This window comes from Malaclemys terrapin, chromosome 18 (assembly GCF_027887155.1).
Source record: "Malaclemys terrapin pileata isolate rMalTer1 chromosome 18, rMalTer1.hap1, whole genome shotgun sequence".
Taxonomy (NCBI): domain Eukaryota; kingdom Metazoa; phylum Chordata; order Testudines; family Emydidae; genus Malaclemys; species Malaclemys terrapin.
In genome coordinates this window covers 5,587,593-5,600,967 of record NC_071522.1, presented here as the reverse complement: position 1 = coordinate 5,600,967, position 13,375 = coordinate 5,587,593, and the positions used below count along the sequence as shown (strand labels likewise).

At 37.4% G+C, this 13,375-nt stretch overlaps 1 protein-coding gene across 3 annotated transcripts in view; it reads right to left on the bottom strand.

Moving 5' to 3' along the window:
• The window catches only part of LOC128825557 (uncharacterized), an 87,776-nt gene that overhangs the window by 35,099 nt on the left and 39,302 nt on the right, over positions 1 to 13,375 (bottom strand). For all 3 annotated transcript variants that reach the window (XM_054008159.1, XM_054008158.1, XM_054008156.1), the window contains exons 14-18: positions 12,709 to 12,749; positions 10,437 to 10,540; positions 6,897 to 7,071; positions 3,105 to 3,206; positions 1,706 to 1,867 (exon numbers count right to left, since the gene is read on the bottom strand). In XM_054008159.1, coding sequence (XP_053864134.1) covers positions 1,706 to 1,867; positions 3,105 to 3,206; positions 6,897 to 7,071; positions 10,437 to 10,540; positions 12,709 to 12,749 — 584 coding nt within the window. The remainder of the gene's footprint in view (positions 1 to 1,705; positions 1,868 to 3,104; positions 3,207 to 6,896; positions 7,072 to 10,436; positions 10,541 to 12,708; positions 12,750 to 13,375) is intronic.

Sequence of the window (13,375 nt, the reverse complement as noted above, 5' to 3'; positions counted from 1 at the left end):
CCAGAATCTTCTGTTGTTCTGCCTGTCCCCAAATCCCAGTGTCATCTGTTGTCGGTCCTCAACCTAGTTGCCACACCTGACACCTCCATTTGCTCTGTCCTCACCTCCAGCAACCCACCATCAAAGCTGCAACTGAAATTAATTTTTAATTTAATATTTTACAAGCTGTGGTATGGTTTACGCAGTACAAAGGCCAAAGGCAGGAATTACAAAACAGTAGTTGTTACTTATGTCTTATACAGTGTCCAGAAGTGCCCGTTTTTAATCCAGGCTTTGCTACTTCCTTGATGTGCAGTCTTGCCTGAGCCTCTTAGGCCAAAATGAAAAAATCTGAGTGCTTATATCCATATTTATACACTGTAAAAGACCTGATTTTCCAGAGGCGTTCAGGTGTCCCAAATTAAGTTAACAGGTGATACGAGGCACTTGGCACCCCTCAAAGGTAGACCTCTTATTTAGCTACCTGTATGTGGGTTTAGTTCAGGCAACCAAGACTTACAATTTTAACTTTAACATCTATGTCTCATATGCCACATCTGTAAAATGAGAATATTAATATTGTTATGCTGGAGGCATAAAGCTGAGAAAGTAGCAAGCAGAACAAGGAGACAGAAAGAGAGGCACTTGTAGTGTGGTCCTGAGGAAAAGCCAAGAGAGAGAGAGCTTTTGGGGCAGACACTGGTGGAAAGGCAGGCTTGAAACTGTGAGCAAGAAAACTGTCCCCTCTTGTTTGATACTACTGCAAATGACCTTTTGAGACATGGACAGAGAAAAAAGACTTTGTATAATTCTTTGTAAATAAACAGGATCAAATATCTTATGAGAGGTAACAACAATATTTACTTACCTATCTCATACAGGGTTGTGCAAATTAAATAGTTAATATATATTTAGTGCTTTGAAGAATGTAAGTTCTATTATTAATACTATTCAAAGATTTACAGCTGTGCATAGACTGTATTTTATGTTGGAGCTGCTCTGCCTTTCAAATTCCAATATTACAAAAAATTAAACTAGGAGGTTCTAAGGGTCCAACCCTTTGATGTACCAAGAACCCTGAACTTCCACTCAAATGAACAATAGTAAAGGATGCTTAGAACCATACACAATTCAAGCCCCTAAAAAGGAACATTATTTGAAGGTTACATTGGCCATTAAGTCAAAAACCTGGATATGAAAAAGCATTGTACTCATACTTTAAAAAAGAATTTATTTGACTGAGAAAACATTTGCCACTCTTCCTGTTTTGCTACAGAATGTGGTCAAGGTCAGTGTAGACTTTAACTTAAATTCATGGTTATAGCAAAATAAGAATTCCACATGTTGCCTCAAAAAAAACTCCAGAATCTGACTCTCTGTCCACTGCCTAGCATCTGTGTAATCATTTACATCTGTGCAAAGTGAGTGAAGGATAACTAGTGAGTATAAAATGCTTCCAAGTCAGAAATGTCCACTTAGACAGGTGGTAGCATTTTATACTTACTTTGCATAGGTGTGAATGGCTACACAAGATGCAAGACAGTTAAGTATCAGACCCACCATCTTCTCAGTGTTCCATTACTTAATAATCACTACAAAAAATAACTAAAGGAACTCTTAATGAGAAGTTGACAAGATTTTAGACTGCTGCTAACATTTGATACATTATTCAAGAGTGTATTTTTCTCATCTATAGAACTGTGACCACTTTAATTTTTCAAATTACCTTTTGAGACATGCTTCAAAGTATAATCCATAATGTTATAAGGAAGTTTCCCAGGATGCAGTGGAACAAGTGTAGAAAACTCTTTAGGTGTCCAGATAGCTCTAATATTTGTAGTTTCTTGCTGAAATACATCCACCATTTGCCATCCGAGAGCCAGTGAGTCTACAAAACATACATACACACACAAGGGCTTATTACTCATAATTATTCAAATCATGTACAGTTCATTGGTCAGGTATATTAAAATTGCTTCTAAGTTTCATCTTTATAGCATCTTTTAAGAAGTGTTACATATAGAAGCCAAGATGGATTCTAATATACTACTCAGTGTAAGGGTTTTACTTCACAAGTAGTCCTATTGACTTCAGTTGGCCTACATATGGAGTAATAGATTAGTTGATGTGAGTAAGGGTGGCAGAATCTGGCCCTATCGATATTAAGATAATAGGCACCTTCGATAGATGACTCCAAGTAACAAGCTGGAATGAATTCAGTGGCCTTATCCTAGTTTCTATTTATTTGTACACATAGGAAAACCACTACACAATTTTGTATAATTCAGTATGGAGAAATATGTTGAATAACTGTCTACACATGCATGTCTCGCAAAATACTATTAGTGTTCAATCCTGCAAGATTCTGAGCCCTTCCGGAACGCTGCTGAAGACCCTAACTCTCACTGAAGTTATTGGGAATGGAGGGTGATCAGAAACATGGCACCTGGTGCTCTGCACCTTGCAGAATGGAGCCCTAATCCTTCACTTTCCACAATAAATTTCTTATAAGAATCCTTGGGAAACTTTCTAACCTATCTGTAGCAGCAGTATAATACTTACCTCAAAAATGTTAGAAAACACAGACTTGCTGCTGTTCCCATTAGAGTCAGTGGAAGTTTTGCCACTGACTTCAATGGGAGCAGGAGTCAGCATATTACAGATACAAGTTATACATTTTAGTAGAGTTCTGGATTGCACCACCAGGATCCCAGGAACAATACAAAACATTTGATATCGCCCCTCCATCTAGGGCTTCTCCATTTATAAAACTGAAAAATAGAGAATTAAACGCGGAAATTAAGTAAAGGACTTTCCTTAACTAAGCCAATATCCTTGTTTTTACACAATTTAGGCCAAAAAAGCCTTGATCTTGTAAACTTACACGAGTAAAATTTTACATAAATAAACCCATTGCCTCCAATAGGACCACTCACTTGAGAAAAATTACTCAAGATACATTAGTCATTAGTGTTTGCAGGAATAACATTAGAAAATGGGCTGCACTGCTGAATATGCAGTAAATTCCTTGCGGAACTTGTTGCTCAATACATTTTACATGCATCACTTATTATGTCTGTCTTTAATATACAGTTTTGATAAAATATGAAGGAAAAATTACATACCTTTGCCTTTAGACTTGTAAACTACTTGTAATACAATATAGGGTTTAGCTTCTGCCATATTTATAAACTCAGATGGATCCAGAGAATCAAAGGCAAATGTTTCTTAACATAAACAAAGTTAAACATTATTAAACAAATCCGTTATTTATTTCACTGATCATTATACTAAAGTAGTCAAGAAAATTCAAGCTTGAGCTTCCCACTAATACCACTGAAACCCTTTCTGACAATCTTTGTCCAATCCCTTCACTCTGTTTCCACATAAGCCCCTTTCTAGATGTAAAAAGCGACAAAGAGTCCTGTGGCACCTTATAGACTAACAGATGTATTGGAGCATAAGCTTGACTTAATTGTGAGTAGGACTGGGCCTTTAGCATCCTACTAAATACTCTTTACTCTCTCCTTTCTGCTGTCAATGGAAGCTTTTCCACTGATTTCAATGGGAACACCATCCTGCCCTGTGTGTGCTGGTAAGTTTCTTCTAACCCTGCTCTCCTCAGTTATACATAATAGGCACACCCATTAATGGAAACCATAAGCAGCAGTACACTTCAGTTCCTCACAAAGAAAAAAATATTTTAATATTGTGTCTTGCTGTACAACAGAGCTAATCTCTAATGATTTGTAGTATACTTGCAATAAATAGCTTATGAGTTTTATTTAAACCACTCCATTTTGTTTAGGGAATTAGTCAATTTCAGCATCCATTGATTGGCTTGTACAGTGTATTACAAAACAAAAGAGATTGTTAAGTTAATTTAACATCGACTTAACAAGTGATATTTAAATTCTGAGCAATATTAGGGGTGAATTTATTTACCCAGCGTAGTTCAACTAATGCCTGGTTTTCAGTGAGGTCTTGTTTCTCCTTTGCCCCAAATTTCAATCCAAAGTCAGGTAATGAAGGGCAGGTTCACTCCCAGTTTAACAAATCGAAACAAAGAATTGGAAAATTCCACAATTCCAAAATTATAGTTCCATATGGTAACCAAAAAATATTTTAGAAGGCCCCCAACCACTCTCATTTAAAAACAAAGTATAATTGACCTACACCAGTCTTCTGTTTTTAACATCTAAAGATTTTAGAACTGGGACATTAGAGCCAGATCCTGCAAGATCCTGCACACACTCAATTCTCACTGACATCAATGGCAGTTGAGGACCTCAGCAACTCATACAATCAGGCCCCAGGTACCCATTTATAATTCAGTGCCATTTTAAGACGGAAACGGAATAATAGCTACAAGAGACATTACATTTTTAATAAAGGATTCTCCCCTTTCTTGGTATAACTTGTGCAACTGGACTATTTTATTTGGCCACCAGGCTCACAGAGGAATGTTGCTGGTTACATTATCTAAGCTTTATGACAACTGTAATGAAAAGATACTCAGTAACCTTTCACTCCAGCAACCAAAGGGCAAGTTGACTCTGTCTTTCCACTGAAGCATATACCAACAGCTGGGGGAGATTACAGCTTTAACTAGATGATTACATGAAAAGAAACCTTCATCTAGAGGATTTTTTTAAGACTATAAAGGTTCTTAGAATCACAAAGTTCAATAATTTTGTCTCTTATCTAAGCTGACAAAATTCTCATATCAAATATCATTTTCCTTTACATGAAGAACTTGGTCCTGTAACGAGTAGAGGTTTCATTCTTTTGGACAGGAACTCTCCTTTCCTCAATGCCTCCACACATGCTCATTAATTCTCTTTTAAAAAGGACATTTTAATTTAGTTGCCCATTTATAAGACAGCCATTTAGCAAGAATTGGTAGGGGAACAGTACCCCCTTTGAAAGGGGATGGATGGAACCTGGACACAGGCTAGGATGGATAGAATCAAAAGGACCAGAAACTACAGAATCCAAGGCCACTGAGCATCTGGTGCCTAGGCTGTGAAGAGGAGTAGATTTGGGGGAAGTGTATTTCTTTCTCCAATATGAGCCCATCACATAGAGAAGACCCAGGTTTGTGCACAAAGTGGATTGACAGGGTTAGGAGCAAACACTCTCTCTCTTTCAGCAGTACATTCTGGCAGAACAGGAAGAGGTTGGGCCACTACCACAGATCTGATTTCAGCAATGGTGCTGAGGCACTTCCCCCCCCTGCAGATGGCAATAGCACATTGCAGGCAGCACTGAAGCTAGAAGAAAGATAAGAGAATGTAGGTGGACCAACAGGGCCCACTCACTTGGCACTCCCATATTTATCTAAGGTCCTTATATGGCTCCCATTATCCTAGTACTGAAGAGCTTCACATTCTTTATTATTAAAAAAAATATTTTACAGATGGGGAAATGAAGGACAGAGAGGCTAGTGATTTGACCAAAATAACATAGGATTGCTGTTGTAGAGCAGAAATGGAACCTGGGTTTCCCCATGGCTCAAGCCAGTACTCTAACCACTGGACCATCCTTCCTTCCAGGGGTAAAACCTGAGACTGAGGAGGCTAATAGAAAGGGAAGAATTTTGAATAAAGGAAGGGAGAAGACACAGGAAAGTACCACAGAGGAAAGAAAAAACAGGAAAAATTGATAGGGGCCTTACAGGAGGGAAAATACAAAACTGAAAAGATAAAAAATTAGAACAGAAGGAAAGGCCTTGAAGATAGAGGAGGGGTGAAAGGATAAAAGCCTTAAAGAGCAAATATTAGCAAGAAAAATCAGGAGAGAAGAGAAGAAAAATCAGTAAGGAGGAAAAGAAATGATGAAGAAAAGAAATGAGAGATAGTCAGCCAAATAGATCTCTGGCATAACTCCACTAGCTTCAAAAAATTTTTTCTTTAATTTACAGAAAGCATGCAGCCAAATTATAATGCCCAATAATGTATAAATAAAAATATTTGTCTATGGATATAAGGAAACAGGTGATATGCCCACCATATATGAAGAAGGGGCCTTCAAAGCCCATTTGTGGATGGGAGGCAAACGTGGCAGCTCAGGAGTGGGGATGATACACAGTGGGAGAGAAAATAACCTGTTTTGCTTAGAATAAAATGTTGGGGCTGCAGTTTTAATGTTTCTATTTGTCTTTTGAATATGCTTGATGGGAAACAAATGGATGTGTTTGAGATTCCATAGTGCTGGTGGAGCTAAGGCACACTTTGACTTAATCCACTCTGACCCTAGTATAAGGCAAGTGAGTGGCAACTCTGGTTGAGAAGAAGATTCTGTCTGACCAGGGGGCAGCTGGGCTCCTGGCAGGGAGCAGGGAACCGGAGGTCAGCCAGGCTCCTGGCAGGGAGCTGTGCAAGGAGCTAAGTGCCTGGGCTCTCAGCCCTTCACACTGCCCCTCCTCTTAAGTCAGTGGAAGTGCTCCTGGTGAGAATGCGCATCACCGACAGAAGGAGGGTAGTGTGGACACGAACCGCTGCAGTAATTACTGCAGTGGCTGTAAGCTGACCATCACCTAACATAGGTTGATTAAAGTTTGTAGTGTAGACATGCTCATAGATAATACAAAGGGTTTTGGAGGACCCCAAATTAACCCTCATCCACCACTGGATGAGACATTTCAAACAAGACTTCTTAATTTTATGTTGAAAACGCTGAAGGGAAGTAAGGACCAAAATGATAACATCATACAAAGGGAACCTATGATGGCTCACCATGAATCAATTGAAAGCTTATCTTTTTTAAAAAAAAAAGAAGATCTACTAAATATATTTGAACTTAAAATATTTATGCTAGGATCAAAAAGAGTTGCAAAATATTAAAAATCCTTTTTTTTGAAGTACAACAACAAAATAGAATGCATACCAACAGATATTAGACTAAAAGATTCATACCATTGAACTGAACAGTAAATTCAGTGGTTTCACTTTTATTTGCTGTTTTCCCTTTGGTTTTCTGTACAAGAGAGGGTTTAAAAGAGCTAGTCTTGGAACACAGTTTTTCAAGGCCATAAAATACTGAAACCGTTAACTCCACAGCAAGAGGGTCAAACTCTTTCAACCAAGTTTCCTTCAAAAAAAAGAAAAAGAAAGAAAGTAAGAAATATTAAATGAATGAAACAAAAAAAATTACTTTGATCATTGTCACTGTGAGAAACCACTGCAGGGCCCAAAACTCCATTCTGGGATGTACCTACAGGTTGAACCTCTCTAGTCCGGCACTCTCTGGACCGGCAACATCTGTGGTCTGGCATGATCTTAGTTAGTGTCAATGTCAATATAGTAAAGGTAGAATTGTTGCAGAAATTGGAAAAGGGCACATCGGTGCGTGCCTTGTGTGAGTTTTACAATATAGGGTCATCTACAGTGTATGATTTGAAGAAGCAAAAGAATCAAATCCTTAATTTTTTTGCCAAAAGTGACAGTAAAAAAAGAATGAGTGTTCGTAAGACATTGACGGAGGGGAAAAGCAGCAATTTAGATAGTGCGCTTATACATTGGTTCACGCTTCATAGGAACAATAGTGTTAGCATTTCAGGCGAGATGATGATGGCACAAGCAAAAATATTCCACAAAGAACTTAACCTGTAGCATGAGTGTGACTATTCGCAAGGATGGCTTCAGAAATTTAAAAACAGGCCCGGCATTAGTCTACATTGTGTGTGCGATGAAAAAAGAAGTGCAGATATGGAAGCTGCCGCTAAGTACGTTGATGAATTTGCACAGTTAGTTGCAAATGAGAAGTTATCCCCAGAGCAGGTATACAACGCCGATGAAACTGCTCTCTATTGGCATTGTACGCCTAAAAAAATGTTGGCTACTGATGCAGAGGAGCCACCATCTGGTACAAAGGAGTTGAAGGACAGGGTAACTGTCCTTGGTTGTAGCAACGCAGCAGGTACACACAAATGCAAGCTCATGGTTATTGGGAAGAGTGTGAACCCAAGGGCATTCAAAGGGGTGAAAATATTCCCAGCGATATACCGTAGCAACAAAAAGGGATGGATAACGACTAATCTATGTCTCGAGTGGTTTGAGAAATATTTTGTACCGGAGGCAAGAGCCCATTGCACCTCAGTAGGTCTGGATCTGAAGTGCAAAATTGTGCTGATTCTCGACAATTGCTCTGCCCATCCTAAAGCAATGACGAGAACGATTTCACCGGATTTCAAGTGTCTGAAAACCAAAACATTGTTAGTGAGTTAATGGAGTATGCCAGTGGTATGTCCCACCCTGTAGTGCTTGAGCTGGCCAAGAATTTGGGAGAGGAAAATTTACTAGACTGGATGGAAGTCGACAAAGATGCACCAATTGCTAATCAAATGACGGATGAAGAAATTGTGCAAATGATACAGCAGGGAAAAAACAAAGATAACGAAGAAGCCAGTGATGGTGATGAAGATGATGATGAGGATATCGTAGAAAAAATTTCTATCGATAAATGCATTCAGTTGGCAACAAATTTAATAGAAGGACTGGAGCAAAGACATTTCATTTCTGAGCAAGAGATCACGTCTCTCTACATGATACAAGAAAAACTAATTAAAGAAAAATCAAAATAAATAAGACAAGCCAAGCTGGAAGGTAGTGAAGAAGAGCGGTGAGCAGCACTCTACAATCAAAAATCCCATTGCCTCCACTTCATCTACCCTGGATATACCTACAGCAGAGACCCCAGATGTAACTCAAATGTAATTTGAGTTAGCGGTTGTCACATCCCTTTGGAAGCGGAATTCAGGCATCATTTTAGGTGAGTAAATTATAGATTTACCTGTATTATGATCTATTTCTTTTTCATATTATTTTGTTTTTTATGCTTTAGCTACTTATTTCCTTATGCCAATACAGTAAAATTGTGTAACAACACTAATACTTTGTTATGAAGAGAGCCAGTAAACCTTGGCTAGGCGGCGTTGCAAGCATTGTTCTGTTTATTCGCCTCAGTGAGATAAAAATAAAAAGAGACCCGCTCGCTACAATACTGTATAATTATTTTCAGAAAATGGTTCGGCAAATTCTCTGGCTCGGCACCGGTCAGGTCCCGAAGGTGCCAGACTAGAGAGGTTCAACCTGTATAATTATTTTCAGAAAAATGACTCACTTTTCCAATTCATATGCAACCCACACTCCTGCAGATTTTGTGGGAACTTGGGATGTGCACAGAATTAAGTGTTTATTAAAGAAGGGAAGCATTTTCTCAGGATGTATGAAGGATTTGACCAATGATAACTCCCATTAATATTGTTAGGGGCCAAAGTCTACTTACAGTTAAACTTCTGCAGTCCTCCTTCAGTCTGATAATTCAAATCAGTAAATATATAAACTTAGATCACTAGCCGGTATGAACTTGCACATTTTTATTGACTTTGAAAGAGAATTAACAGCCAGAGGATCTGGCCATAAATATTTGTTATGTGGTTTGGCATTTCAGATCCATGGAAATCAGAGAAGATGCGATCTTAAAATGCAAACAAGGAATAATACCCACTCTATGGGGTTATGCAATCATTGCTTAATTCAGTACTCTATTTACTCAATTTACCCATTTTTCTAATTTATTCTTTTTTGTGCTTGTAAACTGTTGTGCTCATAATCCTGTTAAAGTTTATTATATGCTGGACAAATTCCTCCAGTTGTGGGAAAGGCTTCGTAATAAAGTAACAGACATCTGCTAAACCAAACCCTTTTCCAAAAGAAATGAAAGACTCCAAACTGCTAGAAAAACAGAATTTAGTACATTGTCACCAGACTAAAAATAATAAGTAAATATTGACTTTTGTTACGGTGAAAAACAAACTTTATTGACCAGAGAGGTAAATATTGACTTGGAGTGAAGCAAATATACAATGTACTGAAGTTAATGGATCAAATCCTTTTCAGTTTGGCAAAAGAAGATTTGGCCCAATATATGTTTTATTACTTATTTTCTGAGAGTCTTCATCAGAACATCTGGAAAATCTCTCCATAATGGTAATGCATTTCAATGAGGTAACAGTTTTTCCTTAGAAGCTAAAAGACAGATGCACTCAAGAAGATCAGAAAAAATAATTATCCTCCTGCGAGGTGAAATAATAGCTTCCAATTAATTTTCTTCAGCCAGTCACAGTGTATTTATTTGCATAAGTGGTCTGACTGGATAACTGGAAAAGACTTCAATTTTATTAACTTCTGAAGAGGTAAACAATAGAAACTTACTGAGTCTTCACATGACAATTTTCAACCAATCACAATCTAAGGTTGTTCTTATATATGTAACATTAATTAATGACAGAGTTCTCTTTATCTGTTGATATGTTTAGGTCTCTGTTCAGTCAAAAAACATTCTTTATGACAAATAGTCTCAATAAAAAGAGCACTAAACCTTTTTCTTTTGTAAAGTAAAGATTATCACAATCCCTGTCAGAACATACAAGGTATAATTAAATTACCACTTACAGTGTGTGATATCTCAACCTGTGGTACTGGTAAAACTAGCTTTAGTAAAACATCCTTCACTTCAACTGGCAAGATGTCCTGGAAGCCAAGAGAAACCTTTCCAACTATCAAAACAAATTACACCAAAGGTAATTAGCCAATGTAATGTTTAAATAGTTTGATCCTTGATTATAAATTAGGTTAGTCAGAGCCTTTGGTGGCTTCTGAGCCCAAACAGAAGTATATTACACGTTTACCTATTAAATTAAAGTACAAAAATTGCTTTCTTCTTGCTGTAAAGAAAATCACAAAGGTTGAATTACAAAGAATCAAATATAGTAGACCAAATATAATTAATTAAGTAACATTTCTAAGTCTCAGATACTGAAAGATACAATATCATTTTACAACCACAGAATGGGTTCTTTGGGTAAAGTCTATTTTACACAGAAGAATTTATATGAATTCCATAAACAGGGCAGTCCAATCTTTTCATACAGAAGTTTTGGTCAGGATTAAGGTCTGATCCAAGCTCCATTAACATCAGTGGAACACTTTCCATTAGCTCTAATAGCTATTGGATTAGGCTGATAACCCTGTGTGTGTATCAAAAGATAGAATTTGGCTCTGTCTATGAGTTCTTTCCCTGTTTAATGGTTCTGACTTGTAAAATGTAAGGGTTTACAGAATCAGGCCCTTAGACAGATGGGAACAATTTTTGTTATTGAAAGACTTGAAGGAAAAATTATACTGTAGATTCACCCACATTTTTTTAAAACATGCCCACCAGAGAACTCTAATATCTTACATAGTGTACTGTCATGATACATCATCTGACCTATAAACTTTTGTTTGCATCTCCCATAGCAGCAATTAACCCACCACTCCCAAATATCTCCTTGCCAGCTTCACATATAAGAAATAACTATTTTAACAGCTACTATCAGTGTTACTATGCAGCTATAAGAAAATACCAGTTCAGACCACTACTTTATTCTAGGAACCACCTACAGATCATAGAAGTCCCTCTTTCCTGTAGAGGGACACAGAAGATGAGCACCCTCCTGTGCAGTGAGCAGAAATTACAACTATTTTCATCTGTTCAGGGAGCCAAAGCCTCAAGGGTCCAATTCTCCTCTCAAACCAGTTTTACACCAATGTAATCCCACTGATTTTAATAGAATTACTTTTGATTTATAATGTTTTAAGTAAAAGGATGATGAGATGGAAGATTTTCATACTGTAGCATATAGTGAGCTGGCAAGATTACTTAACATTTCACCGAACTGGATAATGTTTTTGCATTTTAAAAAAATGCAAACATCTAACTTGACTTCAACAAGAGCTTTGCCTGATATGACCCACAGGATCAAGCTCTAGAGATGAAATCCTGGCACCACTACTGTCAATGGGAGTTTTGCCTTTGATGTCAATGGGGCCAGAATTTCACCCTATACGTTTATCAGTCTTAAACACAAAATATAACCAACATTTTCAAAAGTGGCCACTGGGTTCAGGTCCCTCAATTATGGGAGCCTTGGACCAGTTTTCAAATGTGCTGAGCCCTCACACCTCAAATTGAAATCAATGAAAGCTGTGGGTGCTCAGCAACTTAAAAAAAATCAGGACTTAGTTGTGAGAAGGCCTGAATACAGAAAATGAAGCATCCATAATTAGAGGCCATTGTAGAAAATCTGGGCTTCTCGGCAAAATTTTAAAATCCTCAAAAACAAATTTACACTGAAAATTTTGAATTTTGCAGAAATCTTCTATTTACATGGAACATTATTTTCTTAGAAATAAGACAAAAGAGAAATCTGATGAATATTCAGGACTATTCTACTTTTCTGCAAACTTTTACATGAAAACAAGTTTAAACCACAATAGCTGACTGTCTTTTCCACATATTTTAAAACATTTCCTTCACATTTCACCAAAATGCATGCTACTTTTCCAGTTTTAAAGAAGAATAATTCCTTCTACACATTCCTTTGAAAAATGCGTATATTGCAAAATTCCAGCGTTTATTGGTAGGAACACTATAACAAAGATTAAGGACTTAATCCTGTAATCTGATTGGCACAGGCAAACCCCTGTGGGGTGCACCATCAGGATGTAGAATTGGGGCCTAAGACACTTTCTTCTAATATTTTTGGCGAGAACAGAAGGTTTAAATAAACTTTTAGAAGTAAGCTGTGCTTTTCATTATATCTGAAATCTTGCCTATGATACAAAAGTTATTAGGTACTAAAGGCATGCTCAAATAACAGCATGAACACAAACAGCTACATACCTTCCATTGAACTGAGCCTTGGAGACAGATCAGCAAGTGGCCTGCACATATAAACATTCATAATTTAATTCCCTATTTTCAGTGAATATAGCAACAAGCAACAATCTGAATTAAATTCTCATTTGAAATACTTTTGCTCATTAAAGTATTTTGTTGACTGCAACAAAAAGAAACAAAGCAACCCAACTATCTATTTATATTAAAAATGTTTCCACATACCATATAGAAGGCATTTCTAGATATAAAATATTCATTATAAATGAAAGATTTAGTATTACCCTCCCTAATTTATGAGTCAAATGAGATATTGTTTCATACAGTCCTTCAATGTCCAAATGTTATGAGGAAGATCCCATGACTGAAGAAATGTAGGAAGGAGTAACACAGTAGTCAAACATTATAATATGCACTGTTCCTCTGAACTATGTGAGTATGCCCATGTAAAACTGACAATGCTCTTAGGTTCATGTCTACACTACCACCCATGTTGGCGTGAAAAAAAACAACACCTCCCTGAGCAACATAAGTTTCACCAGCTTAAGTGGTAGTATGCACAGCACTCCGTCAGTGGGAGCCTGACATAGCTACTGCCACTCATTGGAGATGGTTTAATTATGTCAACAAGAGAGTTCTCTCCCATCAGCATGGAGCGGCTACGCAAGAAATC